We start from the raw sequence: 22,205 nt of genomic DNA on the forward strand, positions 1-22,205 counted from the left end.
AACTTCCATATTTGGTCCGCACTGGGACTTAAACCGGTGACCCTCTGGTTCCCAACCCAAGTCCCTACAGACTGAGCTACTGCCGCCCAAGCTGCACAAGCGATGCCTTATGTTATAAATTGTTTAACTGTAGATCAATGCTTAATATCATCACTTCATTTGCGATTTCTTAGCATGCCTGTATATGCAAGTTTCTGATTAATGTTGTGCCACTATTTAAGAAAATATATTTTGTTATATAAAAGAATCAACTTTTTTAAGGCGTCATATTGAGAATATAATAAGATAAGAGATATTTATTTCCCTAATATTGGCTGATATACTCTGTTGTAGATATCACGGTGTAGCTTTACGTCCTCTAAACCGATGCTTTTTAGATTTAGATCAATATGCATCCCACTAACCGTGATTCTGAAATGTTTAATGTTAGTCAGTCTGTATGATCTGCTATCTCTACTTTTCCTTCCTCTGGATGTTTGATGAACTGACTTTACCTCACCTTCATATAAATTATACATCTGGACTTACTTTAACTGGGTGGAACTGAAAGAGTCTTTAACCTGACATGTACGCCTCTGTGTTTCTGCGGCTGACCTTTAGGTGATTCAGATCAACTTTGAAGAATTTGACCTGGAGATTGCCTACGATACTCTGACTATAGGAGATGGAGGGGAGGTGGGAGATCCTACCGCTATACTACAAGTGTAAGTATGATGCTATCCTTTTATAGCATTTTACATATATCCCTTTGCCGTGAAGACGTTATCTTGTGAGGAGTTCTTTATGCAAATCAAGAATCTTAGGATGACGTGTGTCAAATGTAGACAGACTAAAAATACCCTTGATGTTGGGCCTCATGTAAAAAAAAAGGTTAAAAAAAGGACTTGACTTAAGTACCATTCATCTATGTCGTGTGAAAGCCTTCAATGTATCATATCTCTTACTGTTCCAAAAGGATTCTTAAACAAGTTTTTCAGAACAAAGAATGCTCTCAAAGTTTCTTCCTTTGCTATAAATGCTTGCATTTTTACAGCCTCCACTTTATTTTTGCATTTTTTATTCTCAGTCACTCCATGGAGAAGATCCTGATAAGCAGTCTATAAACACTTCTAACATGGCCAACATGCACCACAAAAAGGCCAAATCATCAGAGAAGAAACAACTACAAATTTTTTCTTCTTGTCCATTTTCATTCTGGTTCTTATTGTTTAAGCCAGTGACTGCCAGCTCACTTGAAATTCTTCATATCCTTTCTTCGCAATTAGTCCCGTCGTGGAACAGAAGTCTGGAGTGTGTGCTCCACTTAAAAAGATGAACGGTGCTTGAATATAAAAAACACTCTGCAGTGCCCAAAAGAATAGCAGATGTAGAAAGTAACAAAGTGGATGATTTCAATTCACTTTGGAGTTGGTCACTGTTAACTTTCATGCCTAAAAGGCGCTGGCGTCTGAAATAACGCTGGACGGTTTAAATGTTCTCCGAGCAAAGTATTCAATACTAGTCCTGAATTACTCCAGCAATTTGTTAGCACTCAAAGCACTTGAGAATTTGATCATGGCTGTGATTGCAGTGATGAAAATTATACTTTGTATAATGATAATGATGATTACATTGATTGGATGTCAATTTATTTTGTGTTCCAGCCTCTCAGGGAGCTTTGTTCCTGACCTGATAGTCAGCATGACCCACCAGATGTGGCTTCACCTGCAGTCAGATGAGAGCGTCGGATCGATAGGATTTAAGATCAACTACAAAGGTAAACTATGAAAGATAATAAAGGAAGATGTGTGTTGGGTTATATTTTTGTTTGTAGTTGCTGTACGGTACTCTACAGACTAGGACTTTCTGTTTGTGTTGTGATCCACTTTAAGTTACTGAAGCAGCGTATGTGATGTTTTAAAGAAGAAATATGACAGTGAAGTATACTAAAGTTAGCAGCGTCTCTTGCAATGCATATGAGCTGGATACTGTGTTCAAAGATGGCACCCCTGTAATTCATTTCAATTGTTCATACTCATTAGTTTAACATACTTGACTGACAGACTTTCCAAATGTAATTGGACCAAACAGATCAAATTCTGGACACAAACATTTGGGGTATTAATAGTTCTTTTTGGGCTCGTGTACCTCAACTCCCCTGAAATCAGCTGCAGTCCTTTGGATGTGGGTTTGACCATGTTGCTTACTGCGCCAATCTTGAGAGAAAATAATTTTCTTTTCCAAGCAAATTGGCAGAACAAAGAACAAATCCAATATGCCATTACCCTTTAACAACTACTCGTGGCCACTGTGAACACTGCTCTGCAAATCTACATATCTCCCTTTAAAAATCAAATAGATGAAATAGATGCGTAATTGACTAGGAGCAACAGGTGCTGAGAGGTTTGCACAAATGAATGTTATTCCCCCGAGCTTTTGATTGATTGTTTTCGCATGAAGGGGTGGGACACATCTCAAGGCTTTGTGTGCATGGTGTGTGTGATAAGTGTGGCTGTTAGGTGAAGAGGGTATTTTTTTTCTTCCATCGTGTTCAACATAAGGACCTATGTGTGCCAACTCTCACAAAAGACCAAACTTGTGGAGGATTCAAAAAATGTCACTTAAGAACAAAATGTGGCTTTTCAAACTGTAGATACTTTTTAAGTGCTTGTTCTTGAACTTTTAAGATTTATCACCCGCAAAGTTGACTCATTTTCAACGGAATTTCAGAAACATTTCTAATAAATGTTGAATCGGCACCAACTAACCTTTTGATTAATATTGATTTTAAATTCTCTGTCAGCGCTCACCATGCACAAAAAAACCTAACCTTTCCAAAGTTTAGTGTTTGATAGATGGAGAGTGAATGACATGATATTCAGTGAAACACAAAAAGAGGAGCTCTGCTGCAGAAATAAACCTTGTATGCCTCATTTGGTTGCCATCATCTGTGGATTTATAGTCATAATGAGGTCACCGTACTTTGTCAGGCTTCTACTGCTGATGGGACAAATCACACATTGTTTTGATATATCTCCGCCCTCTAAAGTCCTTTGGTTTCAATTTGAAGACCTGTTGATGCATTACAATGTTGAGAACAAGTAATCAAATGACAGGGTTTATGTTGTTTTCACTTGTATTTTTAAATTCTACATCATCTTAGGAACTTCACAGAGAAGCTATTTGAATAATCAGTTCAAAACCCCACGTTAGTGTTTGAGTGCTGGCTCCATCACCCACCTTGTGGTTTTAGTGAAACACTGCATGTGATCTATGTGTGTTTTTGAGACAGAAAAAGAGAGACAGACATGTTGCGTGTGTGTGTGTGTGTGTGTGTGTGTGTGTGTGTGTGTGTGTTGTTCCTTAAGATCCCATAGACCTTAGCTATGAAATATAAACATTATCAGTAACGCCAGCCTTTCTGAAAGTCACCCATGCACTACACAATGTGTGTGTGTGTGTGTGTGTGTGTGTTCGACAGGTCCTCCATCAGTGAGCCAACGAAGCTCCACGAACAAGTCACTCACCTCTTTCACTTTTCTCATTCTCTTCCCTTCGCTCTCTGCCCGTCTCATTTTTCCTCATTAGCGGTTTCTTTAGCCCCCCTCCTCCCTTTCTTTTTCTAAAAAATCACAACTCCTCTCCTCTCCTCTCCTCTCCTCTCCTCTCCTCTCCTCTCCTCTCCTCTCCCCTCCCCTCCTCTCCTCTCCTCTCCTCTCCTCTCAGGTCCTCTCTCAGGTCCTCTCAGCTGACCAATCCTAAATCTCTGCTTCTCTTTTGTACTCTTTCTCTCCTCCTTTCTTCTCCTTATCTCTCTCTCTCTATGTCCCTCTCTTCTTCTTGTCACCATTCATTTATTATTAAAGCCAAGGTCAACAACCTGGCAACACCTTGACTCCCTCCCTGTTGCATTGCATACAAATCACACACACACACACACACACACACACACACACACACACACACACACACACACACACACACACACACACACACACACACACACACACACACAGCCAGACTTCATGTACAACGATCCTTCAGTCTGCTCTGAATCGGGTCACAGCTGTGCACTTTCATCATTATTGACATGATTTCATCCAAGTTTCAGTCGGTTTCTGTTTTTCTGGAACAACATAATTATCATAAACGTATCTACTGTATGTGCCTACACAAACCATAAAGATGTTTTACTGTGTCTTTGAAAGCATACAATCTTCATCCATTTATGTATATATGTGTGTGTTTATATGTTTACTATTGTGGAATACGAGCACTTTCAAAACTTATTTGCGTTAAATTGGCTTTGTTCTTTGAGTTCAGCACCAATAAAACGGTGCCTCAGTGATTTATTTTCATTTTCTATGATATGAGAAAAGATATTGCGAGTGTATGAGTGTGAATGTACTCGTGTCAGGCAGGGCCTCTGCATGTGTACATTCACAATGACAGGGTGTTTATTCCTTTACTGATAGGGCAGCTGAAGAGAGACAGGAAATGTTGGGAGAACAGTCGGGAATGACATGCAGCAAAAGACAGTGGTCGGAATTTGAACCCGCGGTAGCTGCAACAAGGACTATTGCCTCCATAGATGGGGTACAGGACACAACCGCTAGGCTAACTGGCACCCCATGAGACAGTCATTTTAAACCAGTCACCTAGTAGGATTACAATGTGTAACTCAGGCTTTTTCTAAGGAGATACATTAATCACATGCTAAAGTTTTTCAAAGTTGTTTGTGTCAGTCTTGAACAAATAAGCCCTGTGAACCACAGCACACAGATAAAAGTAGTTTTGAGCTCTCTCTTGTATCATTAAAAGATATAAAACTTGGACATTTTTAAGACAATATATTCTCATAAAACACAAAGAAAGAGAAGAACTGTACACAGTTTGCTTCTTAGTGTGAGTGCAGAGGGGCCTATTCTGTTTTTAAAGTCTTCTGAATGAAGTTAATACCCTACAGTGATGTGTTTTTAACTTTGTCAGCGATATTCGTTGTCAAAAAAACGAGGGTTTGGTTTATGTGCGGTTTGAGCGGCGATACACAGAATGAACCTTTTAGTTTCCCTCCCCCTGTTGTCTTTATAATCAGCGATTCTGTTGCAAAGTCTGCTCGGATTGTTTCTGAGGCCTCAAGAGGGGCCACATCAGAATCCCACCACCACAGCTCATCTTTCCTTTTGAACTGCAACGGCGGCCACAGAGTGGGATTTTTTTAGCGCCGCCATCGCTTTCTATAATTCAAATGAAGCAGCTGCCAATTGGATTGATGCGGGATTCAACACTGCACACAGAGTAAACCTTCTGTTCCACTTAGGACCCACAGCTGATTCCTGCCAATTTAAACAGACACAGGTGCTCATTTTGCCTTTTCTCATCGCCTGCTCGCTCGCTCACTGCATTTTGACCATGTGGTGAGTAGAGAGCTTATTCATCAGATTGAATAAACTGTGAGACGGGCAGTGGTTTGTTACAGAGCTTTGTCGGAATCACTTCATAATACATATATATAACATTATACACATTCATACAGTATTTAAACTGCCTGCAAGATATATGTCCATCCATATACAGGTTTTATTCTATCCTTACCTTAAATTATTTAAAAAATGACTGCTAAATATTTGCCTCACCTCTCTCTTTTCCATCATCTCTTTCTGCTATAAAACACGTGAATGGTGACACAGGCTATGAGTCATTCCTCAAGATTCTCATTTTTCAAGTGCATCATTCCATCCCATCACCCTGTGTTATGTAACGCAACACTCAGAGACGACAAACTGCGGCATAAACATCAAGTGCTGCCTCACAGCCAGCTGTAAACTAAATCCAGGTGGCAGATGTGTTAATCTCATGACAAACAATTCTCTTTATCTAGAACGCTCGGCATGCTGGATGTTCCCAGGTTTATCTCATAACACCCCTCTCTTAGCCTAACTGCAATTATTCTGCAGCCAAGCTAATGCATAAAACACATGATATCACAGCCTCTTTCAGGGAGAAGGGAAACAATGGGAAGTTGTTTGTCCCTGGAATTTAAATATCACTACATCATTGCTGCCTCTTCTCTCCTTTCTCCTCATGTCTTCTCCAGCTGAGTCCCATCACAGAGTCTTAATGTCAGCTTTTACTTTTGAGATTTTATTTTCGATTTTTCATCTGCTTTTTATGGTTTTTAATATTGGATGTATTTTATAGGAAGCAGAGATGTCAAGGTGTTTTTTTATGGCCTGGTTGACCCCTGGTTCATTAAAGCCATGTTTGTGTGTGTGTGTGTGTGTGTGTGTTAGAGAGACAGCAGTGTGTGTGTGTGTGTGTGTGTGTGTGTGTGTGTGTGTGTGTGTGTGTGTGTGTGTGTGTGTGTGTGTTAGAGAGGCAGCAGTGGTGTGTGTGTGTGTGTGTGTGTGTGTGTGTGTGTGTGTGTGTGTGTGTGTGTGCGTGCGTGCGTGTGTGTGTGTGTGTCTGCATTTGTGCCCTTACGTGTTTCGGTGTGTCTGTTTTTGAATAGAAATGTTGATTATTAGATAAGGTTGAATACATTAAGACATTTAGATACATATACTGAAGGACAAAAATTACAAGCATGGTTAAGCTCACTAACAACAGCTAATCTGCTCGCACATGGCCGACATTATTTCAAACATTTTCCTCAACTGTTTCTGTGTTTGGTCCCATAGGAGCTCAAATCTGGTTCCAAGTCTGTAGCCCTGGTTTAAAGTAGGACCTTTGTTAATCAAACAGCACTAAACAGATTTTCATTCAAAGCTGCCGAAACACCATGAAATAGGAATTCATGAAATATTCATTCATAACATAACTAGAAATGTGGTCCAATTTTACAGTCAATAAACTCTGTATCGTGTTGGTGAGCCACAGCTGCCCACTTTTTTTTTGCTTCTGTGTGTGCGTCTGTGTGTGTGTGTGTGTGTCTGTCTGTGTGTGCGCTAATGCATATATATATATATGTTGACATTCATGTATGATTCAAAGGTAACCTGTGCAGGGAAAAGCTTACTCAATCACACAACTGTAAACAGCATTTCGTTTTCAAGCCATGAATTATTGACTGATGTAATATGTCCCCCTTACACTGTTTTTGATATTGAAAAACTATTCCTGTCAAACTGTTTAGTGAAAAATCTATAGTAGATCTAATTAGGACTCAGTAATATATTACATACATTTCAAATCATGTCTGATAACCGAGTGAGGGCAGTGACTGAAGAATTGTACAGATTCCTTAATTTGACTGATGGTCATTTAAAACTTCACCCGCAGCTCTCCTTACAAAAGGACCTCATTAGCACTCAAATCGATGTGGCAAACAGGGTTTAGTAAACAGTGTCATACTTCTTGTAACACAGGTTGTTTTGGTCTTCATTGGTCATAAAGTCATTTGGAAGGCTCATCGAGAAGCAGCTCCAGATGGTCTCAGGCTCATCAGACTCTATATGCAAAAAGAAACGTTTGGTAACTGGTGTTTTAACCTCTCTCAAGTCAAGCCTTGAAAGACTTTTATTGTTTTTACTGCCTTGTTTTGATACACACAGAGTAGTAAGACACGGATATGTTGACAGAAGTAACCTTTGTTTGGTTATTACATTTGAAACATGTTGTCAGCAGGCGAGAGGAAACAACAAAAACAATTCTACAGGAACAAAAGTTGCAAAAAACCTCCAGGGTTTAGTGTCCTGTTGTGTCCCAAGTACTATCCGTATACACAGTTTGCTTGTGAGGACAGACTCATCTTGAGTTTCACTGATGATGCTGGAACAACAAGCCTATTACAGGGTCATATAACACAGTCTGGACCTGTAGTTGAGTAGTTTTTACTGCAGACTGAGCGTTGTATTTCTACCCCGTGATGTGTCCAGATCAAAGAAAAAACAGCCTAATTATTATCTATGATCCTGAGGACCAATTTGCAGAGTGTTGTAGGTGTATGGGAGTTACACCGTAGAGTATAAAGAAACATTTTGTGCAGCTCATGTAATAAGGGCAGACAGAGATTGTCTGTTTTTAATGAGAGCATAAAATTGATGTCTTTCTTATACACATCTCCCATCAAATCAATCCTCAAAAGCTCCACAGTGGCCTGGTTTGCAACCAGAAAAAAACGGAGTGTAATAAATGAGATCATTTTCATTCAACAGAAGGCTCTTGCTGATGTCTACAGTGTGAACAAGTCAATTCGAGCCACTCCCTTTAGGTCGCAGATTCAGACAACTAGGAGCTAATTAGACAGGCTGGATGTGTAATTGCTTCCTCCTGCTGCAGACCGTTTTGAGTGTACATGAGGACTCTCACTTCATTCCTCTTCTTCTCATCCTCGTATAGCAGCCTTAGATTTTTATTTTACTTTGTTTAATTTGTTTATCCGTCTGGTTTCTATTGAAGACAATTGTAAGGGCTACACATTAAACAATAACAGCCAGAACCTGTGGAAAAGAGTTTTTATCACATGAAAAGCATGGATGTTTGCATTCAGCGATACATTCAGATTCAATTACCATTAGCGACCTAGCTGAAAATCAATTTCACATTGGTTACCAAAGAGAAGTAGCCAATAAGCTTTTTTCCCCTCCAATCTCATTATTTGCACAAAATCTATTGACCTACTCTCTCCTAGATCTTCAAAGTTAGTCCATTTACATTCCTTTTATATGTGTGTGTGTGTGTGTGTGTGTGTGTGTGTGTGTGTGTGTGTGTGTGTGTGTGTGTGTGTGTGTGTGTGTGTGTGTGTGTGTGTGTGGAGTTTACATGTTTGGGTGCATATAGGCTATATGTATTCCCATGGACAATATGGTGTGAGCATGATGGAGTATTATAGAACAGAATGGAATGGGGCTCGATGTGCAACTGCACACACACACACACACTGTAAGGAACCTAATCCCCTTTGTGAGTCTGTCAGCCTTGTTGTTAAAAATACAATAGGATTACTTGTGTGTGTATATGTGTGCGTGTGATGCTATGGAAGAGACATACTGTGGATGTGTGTGTGTGTGTGTGTGTGTGCGTGCGTGCGTGCGTGCGTGCGTGTGTGAAGTAGTACTATAGGAATGTTCGGGCAGAATGCCTGTTTTTACTCCAAAGCAATTTGTTCATCATTCTTCTGCTCGGTGTGTGTATTCGAGTGTGTGTTCATGCACAAGCATGTGTGTGTTAGGCAGGTTGGGATTGGTTGAGTCTGTGGGCCTATTAAAGACGATGTCATGATGGAAATTAATGCAATACATCACACACACGCGCACACAAGCACAGGCACAAACACCCACATGCATATACTAACGGTAGAACACACACACACAAAGCACACACACCTTTCCTTTCTGCCATGGGCCACTCCTGTAAATAAAACTGAAAATAGGAGAGGAGAGCAGGAGAGTAGTGGAGCTGGACAGCTGGGGAAATAGTGGGTGCATTTCCTGAAATACAGCACATGAAATTTTAAAGAGAATTATGGCGACACAGTGGCACCTTTATATAGGATCAAAGACGGATATGTCTAACCTTATGGTCATGTGAGAAAAGAGGTGTCATGAATACTTGCAAACTCAGGGGAAGGAGGCATACTGAACGAGACGGATACAAACTTGCTCCGGGCTAGGTGAACAAAGAAGTAGAAGCATTCAAGAAATTCTGATGACACAGCAAAACAAGGGCCAAGCAGCTTCGAGCGAGATTCTGTTCAGCTGGCAGTATATTTCTGTTAAAATGCACGATGAGCTCTAGTACTGAGACAAAGTGAAACACAGCAGGGGAACATGACCACTGGGCATTTGAGGCCAATGATTTGCAATGGTGACTACAAGTGTTGTCAAGCGCACACTCCATACGTTGGATAGGCCTGCTGCTCGATATATATTCACTGCCAATGCTTGTGAAAGAAAAAAGAACATCAACTCCTAAAGAGTAAAATGAGGAAGATATGCATTATTGTGGTTATAGATTATGCACAGTGCATAGAGCAACCTTAATGTAACTGTTAGATGATAGCAATGTTTAAATAACAAATAAATGATCACTGTTGAAAACATTTGGTGCCGTCATGCAGCTTTTGCATGACAGTACATCATTTATTCATTTAGGTAATTTCAACTTGATACCAATATAACGTGAGGTTTTTCCATGACCCCCTGACCCCCCCCCCCTCCAGATAACATGTCATAGCCAAAGGTGTTACTGCCACAACGTAATTAAACTTGATGACGATTATTTAAATTAAGACTAAGCTGCTTAATTTGAGTTCATTCTGTGAAATTTGTATTATTTTACACACTTTGTCCGTTTAATGCTACAGGTTATTTCTGTACAGTATAATCGCTGACATATCTTCTTCTACTTACTAAGGGTAGGTCAAGAGTCATGTTAATGAGTGATGCTGTATTTGTCCTCTGGAGTATTGTTGTTGAGAGTATTCTGGCAAGATAAAAAAATCTTGCCAGAATACGCTCAACAACCTTTACTCCAACAATTGGACTGACTACTAAAAACATGAATTGTTTCAGGAGCACACTGATGGGAAAGATGGCGCACAGGAATAACAATCTGATGTTCATGTGTCCTTTTTGAACTGTGTCTTTACAGAAATAGACAAAGAGAGTTGTGGCGATCCTGGCACTCCTCTGTACGGAATAAGAGAAGGGGACAGCTTCTCTAATGGAGGCATCCTGAGGTTTGAGTGCCAGTTTGGCTTTGAGCTGATTGGAGAGAAAACCATCTCCTGCCAAGACAACAATCAGTGGTCGGCAAACATCCCCATATGCATATGTAAGTATCAGAGTCATTCCTAGGTGAGATTCACAGATGTGACACATGCTCTGCTGTGATGTTGTTAACATTCATCTGACCTGTCGCCATGGTGACAGAACAGAGTTTATTATGGCCTGAAGCGGATGATGACCGATGACGCCGTGGTGATGAATAATTAACAGAAAATGATTCTCTCTGCATCTCTATCCCTCCTTTTTCTTCTTCTTCTTCTTATTTTTCATGTACCCCATCACCTTTTGTTTATCCGTCCCCCTGTACTTCTCTTTTTCCCATAGTCCCCTGCATGTCCAACTTCACAGCTCCCTCAGGAACCGTCCTCTCCCCTGATTACCCAGAAGGCTACGGGAACAACATGAACTGCGTCTGGCTCATCCAGTCTGATCCAGGCTCCAGAATACACTTGGCCTTCAATGACTTTGACCTGGAGGCTCCTTATGATTCCCTAACGTTGAAAGATGGCGAGACCAATGATGCCGGAGTCATCGGGAGGTTCTCTGGAGCCGAGAGCCCCTCCCATTTGACGTCCAATAGTAACACGCTGAGGCTGGAGTTCCAGGCTGATCACTCCATGTCAGGAAGAGGATTTAACATCACATACAGCAGTACGTCATCAATCCTTTTCATTTTACATGGCTTGCCTTTTCAAATACAAACATTGAAATGAGCAGTTTTGTTGTCTGTGCTGTGACAATAGGTTATTAACAATAAACAGCATAGGGAAAAAAACAGTTTGAAAAATCAGGAAGAGAGAAAAAATGGTGATGTAGGGTCTCATTTTTCAATTGCAGCAGATACATCTGCAGAGTCTGAGTTGTTGTTAGTATATATTCAGTATGTATACGTATCACTTTCAGCCAATGGCTTTTTGTCATTTTATACAATCTGAGGATCTTGATACCAAAACAGAATATCCATCTTTTCCTGAAAACATTCTGTGGCCAAAAATGTATAATTCACGATATTCTTAGTTTTCATCGTAAGAGTCACTTTGATTTGGCAGGCACATTTCCACTCTGAAACAGTCCCATGTTAGATCTGACTGGAGGCTTCAACAACACAGACTTGTGGTGTGACAGAAGACAAACTTCATTGATCTGAGGCGGGGGGTCATGTGGCCAATGCAGCAGCTAAGAATAGAGGTGCAGGTTAGCAGAACAAAAGAGGATAATAAGGCATGGAAGATATTAAAGGAACTCTTTGCCTTGTTTGTTGTCATACACAGAGTTAGATGAGATTGATATCCTTTTCATCTCCATGTGTCCGGTACAGACAGAAGTCCAGGATGCGTTTAACTCCACTTAGCACGTAGATGAAATGAGCAGAAACTGTACGCCTAATTCTGTCAAAGTGAAAAAATTATTCTTCACACAAAAAAAAAACAAGAATCTTTTTTTAAACATCATACCTTGCGTCTTTAACCTGTGTGGAAATAGAAAGTGAGACATTAGTGTTTTGGGATCAGGTAAAATCTCAGATGTTCCATCTGCATTGTACGGTTGTCAGCTGTGAAAACTTTTGTTGATCAAACCTCAGGTGACTCTTAGATGTATTGATGATTTTAGACAACAGGATACAACATGTACGCTAAATAAGACTGCTTTGGATTTGATAGAGGGCACGATTGTTCACATTTGATGGTGGCGAACTGTTTGCCCCTGCTTGGAGTCTTTGAGCTAATTTAGGCTAAACACGTCTCTATACCAGACGAACAGAAATGGAAGCAGATAGTAATCTTCACATCTTACTGTGAGTCTCATGGCAGACAGAAGCATCTCCCAAATCTTGAAGTCCTTGGTCAAAGTGTGACTCAGTACTTTTTTTTTTTTTACTTTATTATTACCTGTATTTGTCATTTTTAAATCTCTTTATCACCTGATCAAACCTGATTGCGTCATCTAGCAAAACATGCACATTTTTTACAGTTGGACTTTACAGCCTATTGATCTGATGAGCCAGATGTTATCCTGCAGCAGACATGCTTGCATGAGTTTTAGCAGAAGTTACATTGCTTTGATCCATCATGAGCAGGGCACATATATTGTAGGGATGAGAAATGAGGAAAGGGGCAGAGCAGAAAATATAGGAGACAGATTACAGGAGAAATTTATAGATGCTTTTCTGGCAGGGAGTGAGCACTCAAAGACGTCACGTTAGAGTAATAGATCTATATGATTGGTTCTCTGGAATTTCATCAAAATAAAGATCAAAATGTACCCTGTAAGTGCCTGTTAAGTGTAGTTCTCATATAACTTAATAACTTTTCTCTTGTATGTGTCCGTCTTTGAGCGTCTAGTCTCATCAAATCTCTGTCTCTTTGTCACTTTTTACACCAGCGTTTGGCCACAACGAGTGCCCAGACCCTGGTATACCCATCAACGCTCGCCGCTTTGGAGACAGCTTCCAGCTTGGCAGCTCCATTTCTGTGGTCTGCGAGGACGGTTTTATCAAAACCCAGGGAACCGAGACAATCTCCTGTCAGTTAGAAAGAGGAAAAGTCATGTGGAGCGGGCCAATTCCTAAATGTGAAGGTAAATTTTGTCTGGATTGCTGATTAAACTACTAACTCGGGAACAATATGTCAACCCAGATATCATCATTACTTCAGACACAGGAGGTGGAAATCATTTGCTGTCAGCAGAAATAAATATGGAGGTGGCCAGTTAGCCTAAATACCCAGGGAGATAACGACATACAGTATACACTGCTGCTGTGTAGACAGCTATTAATTACAAATATAATGAATATATATATTATGAATATAAAACTATTTACCTTTACATGAGAAATGATCAGGGGACAAAACATAAATTAAAAGGTTGTATCAGATAATTTAATCACAGCCTAAAATTTGCAAAGATCTGAGTCAATCAAAACACTATTCCCTGATGACTGCTGTTTTTTAAACATGTATTCATGATATCCATTTACATCTAATGCTGATTTTCACATCCATATCAGTCACATTAATTATACTTCCATTTGGAAATGTATTCCTTTGTTTTGAGTCAAAAAGCCCAAAGTCTTCTGAACAGCTTCTACATAAGAAGAAAAAGAGCTTGACCCTTTAATCTCTGATGAAACAGAACATCTAACACTGTATAAGTGCTTTAGATAGATCTCCAAAGGCAGCAGGTGTAATTAACTTAAAATAAATCTGGCACAGCAGCTATTGTTAGAACTGTTGATACAAAGAGAGGCCATGTTAATTGTGCTCCAGGTAATTTAATATCTCCAGATCCTTTGTTGGGTATGTTTGTCTATATCTACTTCTACATCCACACACACTTGAATGCAGCAGGTACAGACCAGAACAAATTGAGTTCAGACTCTAAGTTTAACTTCAAACAGGCTCAGATTTAAAAGAAGACTGGAACAGAAGAGCTTCAGGCTAATTTAACTGCATGATAACATGCTGCTAAAAACTCTTAAATTATGGGTGGATGATGATAGAGAACATGTTTAAGTGTTGATGTTCCTTTTAGATGCAATGAATGCCATACTTACACTATGTAAAGGGTCATTTCTTTTTTCTCTCACTTAAATAATGAAGGGGAGCACCAGAGCACACTGTTCATGTGTAGTTTTGATGAACATGCCATTCAATCGCTCTGAAGATTCATGAATGTGTTCATCAGGGTCAGTCTCCATCCTGAGAGCAATTTTCAGTATACTGCAGAGGTGCAGCCTCGTTTTCTTTCAGCCAAAGAGCCAGATTTATCCTTCAGGATTTGAGAGCAAAACATATATAGAGAGAAATTATTGGTCTTAGATTTACAAATATTTACTTATCTGCTCTTTGTGTTAATAGGCATCAGTTTGCTTACACTCTCACCATATCTTGCATTTGACTTTTGTGTGCCGCCGCCCCCCTCCCCCCTCCTCTCTTGCTGCCTCTTCTGTCCCCTTCCTCATCCCAGCTCCATGTGGGGGCCACTATTCAGCCCCGAATGGGGTGATTTTGTCTCCTGGGTGGCCTGGATACTACAAAGACTCCCTAAGTTGTGAGTGGGTGATTGAATCAGAACCTGGGCGCTCCATCAAACTCACATTTGACAGGTGGGTGGCATAAATCTTTGATTTGGTGCACTATAAAAGCTCTCCGAGCTCTGAACAGGCAGGACTGTGCAGATTTATCAGAATTTCCATCCATTTGTACCGAAAAGCAAAGATTTAAAAGACTTACAGTTTATGGGTTTCACCAAGAATGAAAATGTAAATATCACAGTCTGGATAATGAATATTGTGGGTTGTATATTTATTAGGAAGGCTGGGTAATATTTTGGTTTATGTTATGTGTTCTCTGAGATTAGAATTGGTGATAATAGCAAGACTTTATAAGATCCTGTAAATGAGTTTTTATTGGTTTGAGTTCCTTTTTTTTTAAATTGATTTAGTCGTAAAGTGCATTTAACAAAACTGGCTGAACAACCTGTAGAGCGACTAACATCCTCCGACCTCCTAGAGTTTTGTCTCTCTGCAGCATGTGAACTCAATGAACTTAAACAAAACAACAAGTATATGGAAGGTTTCCTTCAAGTTATGTTCTCAAAAGTCGTAAACTGCACAGTTAAAACATTTGAGCAGCTTTCAGAGACAAACTGGTCACTGGAGCAATTCAATAGCAGCACTGATTTTTATGTCTCACTTCAATGATATAGAGGATGTAGATGCTGATGATAGATACAGTTGGTGAGGAACTTTAAATGTATTTTGAATTCTCCTAGGTGTTTTAAACTGTCAGTTTTATTCCAAAAAGTGGTTATCATCATGGTGAACTTTTCTTTTTCTTTTGCAGGTTCCAGACTGAGCTGGGTTATGACTTCCTGGAGATCCATGATGGACCAAACCTCCTGTCTCCTATGGTTGGCTCCTTTAATGGCACCCAAGTGCCCCAGTTCCTATTCAGCAGCACCAACTTTCTGTATCTGCTGTTTACCACAGACAACAGCAGATCAAATGTGGGCTTCAAACTATTGTATGAAAGTAAGTCAGAGACATATAAACCATGTTTTTGGGATATACACTGGTGGGAGTGCATCCAAGAATACTAAGCTGACTTTAAAATGTATTTTCTGTAGATTTGAATATTAAAGGTACACTTACAGCAACCCCTAACAAGTCAGAGGGTTCAAACTACTGTAGTTTCAAAGCATGGTGCTTTATGTGGACAACCAAACAATCTGATGGTTTTAGATTATACTGATCATCTAAACTCAGCTATAAAGTCTTAATTCTCATCCAAAATGTTTACAAAGTTTAACCTTTTTTTCCAGGTGTTACAGTCGACAGCTACTCGTGCCTGGACCCTGGTATCCCTGTCAACGGTATCCGCTATGGGCAGGATTTCTCCATCGGGTCCACAGTATCATTCGGTTGTGATTCTGGGTACAGACTAAGCCACGAGGAGCCACTAGTATGTGAGAAGAACCACTGGTGGAGCCACCCTTTACCTACATGTGACGGTAAATACGAAAAAGATTACCTCTCATAAAGAAAAGTAATGTCAGGGTCTTTATAGGTGTCCCTCACGCTTCATCAAAGCTCTTTTTATTGCAGCAGTGATCACATATTTTGTAGGGAGCACATACTGACATGACATGGTACAAGGTCAACTTACCTGCAGTCTTATTTATGATTCAGTAGTACACTGATATTTTGGACCACAAAATCCTTTTTTTAAACAAATAAAATTTCCACATGTCAAATTTTGCCTCTCTTTATACTAAATAATAAATGTAATTTAAACTTATTTTTGATAAAAAAGTAGGAAGATATCCATTTAGTGTCCACACCAATTGTTTTATACCAAATTATACAAGTTTTTAAAGAACAAAAAGGAACACGTTGTTCTGCGACAACACAAACGCACACACACAAACACACATGAGCGAGCAGGAACACACACTTGGGTGTATGCTAGGGCCATTTGCAGGGAAGGCTGCTGTGTCTGATAGAGGATGATTTGAGGAGAAGATTAGAGATCTGTGGGCATGTAGTGTGTGTGCGCATGTGTGTGCACTGTATGTCAGCACTTGTGCTTGTGCCTTTATGTGTGTGTGTGTGTGTGTGTGTGTGCGTGCGTGTGTGTGGGTGGGTGGGTGGTGCTTTTATCTGTGTGCTTCCTGTCACCTTCTCTCCTGTGTGAACCGTGAACACAGGACGGTTTGAGGTAGGGTTGATGAGAGCCTGTGTTGGCTGTCACCTCCTCTCTCTTCCCCCTCAAATCAAGGAGTCAGGGAAGGGGGAAGGGGGAATGGGAAGGGGGTGGGTAATAAGGGGTCTCTCCCACTCTCTCTCATTCTAATCATGTCAGAGAAGTAGTGGGAAGGAAGGAGATCAGTTTTGTTGGCTCATTCGCTTGTTAACCATATTTGAATTGCACTTTCCCTCAGATGGGCAACCATTTTCCTGCAAGCACCCTTGGGCATATAAGAATCAAGAGAGCAGCCTGGAATTTGTAGGCTGAATGCTTTTAGGCAGTGTTTACACAGTATGCATCCATACAAATACTATTTATTGCTGAGCTTGGTCAGAAATGTTTTGATGATTGAAAACTAGAAACTAGTGCACATAGAATTCAAGCAAGATGGTGCCAGAGGGCAGCCAACCTAATCCTGCAGGATGCTGCTTAAATCCAATTTAGTTTATGTCACGTATTAGCAGATACAAATCAATCCTGTGTTAATAGATATTTGAAAAGATTTCTACATTTTTTAACCAAACTCCTTTACTTTTGAGTAAAAAAAATGATAGAAAGAAATTAGAATTCAATCCAGCTGATGAATTCCTCAAGCAATTATGTGAATGAAAGTGAATCAAAATATGATTTAAAATTACTTTTCACACCTTTTTTGAAGTCCAAAGATTAACTTTTTTGGAGATCACTTCATCCAACTTCATTTGAATGAAAGACAGAACAAATTGGAAGACCAGCTAGCCGACAGAGGTGGAGAAAAGAGAAAGATGAAAAAATATCTTAGAAAAAGATAGACAGACGGAGAGAGAGAGAGGGAGTAACGAGAAAAAATATAAGGGAACTGTTTCAAATTTCTCACACAGCTCAGCATTTAACATTAAGAGCTTCCTGGCAGAAAATAATTCATAATTAATGGAACTTTGCGTGTGTGTCCATGAAAGCCTTTGTGCGTGAGTGAGCTGTGTGTGTACGATATGGGTGGGTGCCCATGTCTGCTTGCATCTATGTACTTGTCTGGTTGGGAAATATTTTTACTCCTCATCCTTGTTTTGAGGTATGCTGATGTTGTACATGTGGTTCAAACTGTAATGTAGATACTGATGTGTCACTCTGTTGTGGTCTGAGCACATTAATAATGCCTGACCTGCCTGTTTAATGTGATTGTGGTGGTTTTCACCACTACAGAGGGTCTGTACTGACTGTAGTCTGGGCGGCAGTCCTCAGAGATGGTGTTTCTCCGCTCACATTGAACTGCTTAATTGTCCTGCTCATGAAAACTTCAGCAGAACTTCCAGGTTTGACCTTGTCCCAGGAGCTCTGCCACCGTAGCACTTTTGAGGTAATGTTATGGCATTTTATAGGTTTATTGTAAGAGGGAATGACAGGCCAGTCGGCCAACTGTAAGATGAACCAACTGAAGCGAGCAGGAATGAAGCACCTTGCAACATATGCATGCATTAGTATGCATAGAATGAGCAACAGATTTCACCAAGCTTTCCTGCGGACTTGGTCTCTTACTGCATAACAATGTGCACAACTGAACAGTGAGCAGAGCTTGCAGGGTCATTCTGAGGCCGTACAGTGAAATGTTCAAAATGTTTTAAGTAGTCTTTAAGAAACCCTTCCCTGGTTTGAATGTCACTGTTTAAAATCACTTGAAATCAATCTTTTGTAATCTCATTCCTTATACAGTCATTACTAACTGGATACATTGGACGTTGGTATACTGGATGTTGTTTGATTGATGTAGTAATCTATTGCTACAACAACGGCATAGTTTGAATTATTTTCTTATTAACACCCTACATTAGACAAAGCAAAACTCCAACTATGTATTTGAAAGCAGCTTTGCAATAACGATAGGCCATGCTGAGTTATACAGTTATGATAAACTTGTAAAGTTGTGACACCTAACTACAAAATAAAAACTTAATTAGCATGAAACATTATGAAACTCAAGCTAATTATTCCAAAGAAAAGAAGCTGAAGTGTACTCTGTGTTCTGCTGGAGAGTGGTTCTATCGTTCAATGCTGCAGAATCAGAATACATCAGTGTATTTATGCACCATCTGTCTGCACCTACAGTCTGATCCTACATGTGGAGGGGCTTTTAGAGGCCTGAAGAAAGCTCATTTGAGCTCCAGAGCCCAGAGTGCTCTTCTAATTATGTGAGAGATGTTTCTGTCTGGTGAACATGCCACACTTTTTACTCGCAGGGGTCACCACGGTCACTTACTACATAGCCGCACATTTTCTGACCTAAACTACATTTGCTTAGGAAAAACAACTGCATATGTGACAGACTGTAGTATGGAGAAATCAGAAGAAAATATTGGATGAACCAGGAGGAATCGCTGCCATAGTTAATCATGAGCAGCTGCTGTTTGTCTCAAAGACATTAACTTTAAAAACAGACAAATGCATTATATTTTAAAAATATATTATTCAAGTATACAGTAAAGTTTTACGCTATATGTCATTTTGTTGTGTCTCTGCAACAGTGGAGGGTAAAATAAGAGATTTTGCATCTGACCTTTTTACATCACAGGTTTTGGAGGTTTTCTCTCTTTCTTTCATTGTCTGTAACTATGCCTTTCATGTGGCATTTTGTGTGTGTGTGTGTGTGTGTGTGTGTGTGTGTGTGTGTGTGTGTGTGTGTGTGTGTGTGTGTGCGTGCGTGTGCATTTGTGTGTGTGTGTATGTTTTACAGAAGTGAAATTTAAGGTCCACAGGGAAACATTATCTGTTTAAGCCGTCAACTATCTGATGCTAACCTCTGCCTGCCTCCGTCCTCTGTCTCTGCTCATCTTTCCCGCACCCCTCTGCCTCTCTCTCCCACCTTGTCTCTCTCAATCTGTCCAGCTCTCTGTGGCGGCGATGTTAGAGGTCCCTGGGGTACCATCCTTAGTCCCGGCTATCCAGACAGCTACCCTTCATCTCTCAACTGTACCTGGACGGTTGAAGTCAGCCATGGGAAAGGCAAGAGACACAAGCTGATTCATACGCCCTAATAGAAAGAGACAAGTCGCACACACAGCAGTGCAGCTGCTGCTACAAAATCACAAACCTTCACTCCATTGGATTCCTAGAGTATTTTGTAGTTTGTTACATATCTAAAGAGACATATTGACATTCATATTTTTATTTGTTACATGTTTGAATTTCTTAAAATTCAAATAAAGCTAACATATATAATTCCTTTTGTTAAATATCATGGTGTGAGGTTATCAATACTAATTTAAATTGTTTGGATACTGAAGAGCTGATAATATAACAGACTTCTAAACCTGTTAACTGAACGTCTTCTTTGTGTGTGTGTGTGTGTGTGTGTGTGTGTGTGTGTGTGTGTGTGTGTGTGTGTGTGTGTGTGTGTGTGTGTGTGTGTGTGTGTGTGTGTGTGTGTGTGTGTGTGTGTGTGTGTGTCCCTAGGAGTTCAGTTTCAGTTCAATTCTTTTCATCTGGAGGACCAACACGACTACCTCTTGGTTACCGAGAACGGGAGTTTTGTGCAACCACTGGCTCGCCTGACCGGGAACGAGTTGCCTAGCAACATCAATGCTGGTCTCTATGGCAACTTCAAAGCTCAGCTCCGATTTATCTCTGACTTTTCCATTTCATACGAGGGCTTCAACATAACTTTTTCTGGTAAATAACTGTACTATGGTTGTATTATTATATATGTATTATACTCATGTATTGTACTTTTTCCCCCTTGATTTATAAGTTAAAGAAGCTTTTGTTTTTTTTCTTTTCATATTGGAGAGAAGAATTCTTAATAAGACTGTAAACTGCAAAAAGATGCAAAAATGCAATCCCTGGCTACTTCTAGACAAGGTGCCAAAATGTATTTTTTAAAGTTGTCCAACTCATCCACAGGCTTCAATCTAATAGGGCACAGCCACTACAGCACTTGGCCTTTTTTAGTTTAAAATATTCAGTAAGGTACATCCTACCAGGCCTGATAAGAGGTTCTGAGTGACCTTCTTGTGATATAAGTCTTATGTAGATCTTTAATTCAGGTGGGTGTCTGACCTTGTGGAGCTTCTATGTGATCTAAGGGATTTGAAAATGGATCATCCAAGAGTCGATGAAAGACACACAAGTTATTTTCTTCACCTTAGGGACAATGCCTAGTGAGGCAATAGGAAACATTTCATAAGGCTCTGAGATTGTTTCCTACTAAATTCTTGAAATCAGCTAATTCATGATCATGCAGTCAGGAAACAAGATACCTTCATCTTCATAATTGGAGTTGCATACTTGTGCCCCAAGTTGCCATATTTTTGACACTATGTTGCTTTAAAAAAAAAAAAATGGGATAGGATCCAAAACAGTACCTTGTGGAACACCAGAGTTCTATTTATTTGTTTGTGTGTTTGTTTTTTAGGAATAGGCATATACAGTAGTCTGTGGCTAGAGCACTTGCATTTAGGACAAGCCCTAATACCTTCTGATTTGCATAAGTAAAACATAACCTTAACACAAGAGAGAGGTTATACAACAATACACAAAATGTCATCCATCCTTTAACAACAAGGGTTGAGGAAAAACATGAAGTGGAAATCTGGTGTGTTACATTGTGTTACTTAACCATGACCTCCTCCAAAAGCAGGAAAAGGTTAAGGGGCAGGATTATGAGTCCAAGTCTTCATGTGCTCCTCATAAATCAAATTCGCTGCCGCCCTTTTAGCGCTCTCTCATTGACTCTGAAATAAAGCAGCACTTCAATCTGCGTCTGCGGGACGTTTTATTGCGTCCCAGATGGCATAAGCTGATACTCAGTATGTAACACATGGGAGGTGTCAGCAGAGATGTGACTTGCCAATCTCAACATGTTCAACAGGCTGTGTCATCCGGCAGAACACTCCGAAACACACATCACATCATCAGTCTTAGCACACTGAAAATAAATCTCCTGCTGAGCTGAACACAAATTTCACAAGTGCATTTCGGGACACAGTGAAGTCAACTCGCAACTTTTATTAGTCCACATGCAAAGATTTTAATTTAAATGAAGTGCAACTGAGGTTTTATCACAACCATTGATATTATTAATGGGCTATTTCTTCAAAGAGAGAAATTGTGACCAAGTGTTTGCATCTCTCAGTTTACTTTTAATGGTTTGGTCTTTTTTCAAAAATATATGCTTAAGAGTAGATTTTCCATGACTTTGAGAGTGGTGGGTATTGATCTGTTGATTTAACACCATTATTCAAGGCCACTCTAATTTAATTTCACCACCTCTCACTTA

The 22,205-nt window shown here is 40.0% G+C and overlaps 1 protein-coding gene across 1 annotated transcript in view; it reads left to right on the plus strand.

The window, feature by feature from the left end:
* csmd3b (CUB and Sushi multiple domains 3b) overlaps positions 1–22,205 on the plus strand; it is a 115,771-nt gene that overhangs the window by 19,863 nt on the left and 73,703 nt on the right. Inside the window, exons 5-14 of the mRNA XM_065948460.1 lie at positions 601–704; positions 1,644–1,756; positions 10,573–10,755; positions 11,034–11,360; positions 13,092–13,286; positions 14,676–14,814; positions 15,554–15,741; positions 16,032–16,220; positions 19,817–19,933; positions 20,384–20,599. Coding sequence (XP_065804532.1) covers positions 601–704; positions 1,644–1,756; positions 10,573–10,755; positions 11,034–11,360; positions 13,092–13,286; positions 14,676–14,814; positions 15,554–15,741; positions 16,032–16,220; positions 19,817–19,933; positions 20,384–20,599 — 1,771 coding nt within the window. The remainder of the gene's footprint in view (positions 1–600; positions 705–1,643; positions 1,757–10,572; positions 10,756–11,033; positions 11,361–13,091; positions 13,287–14,675; positions 14,815–15,553; positions 15,742–16,031; positions 16,221–19,816; positions 19,934–20,383; positions 20,600–22,205) is intronic.

This window comes from Labrus bergylta, chromosome 19 (genome assembly GCF_963930695.1).
Source record: "Labrus bergylta chromosome 19, fLabBer1.1, whole genome shotgun sequence".
Taxonomy (NCBI): domain Eukaryota; kingdom Metazoa; phylum Chordata; class Actinopteri; order Labriformes; family Labridae; genus Labrus; species Labrus bergylta.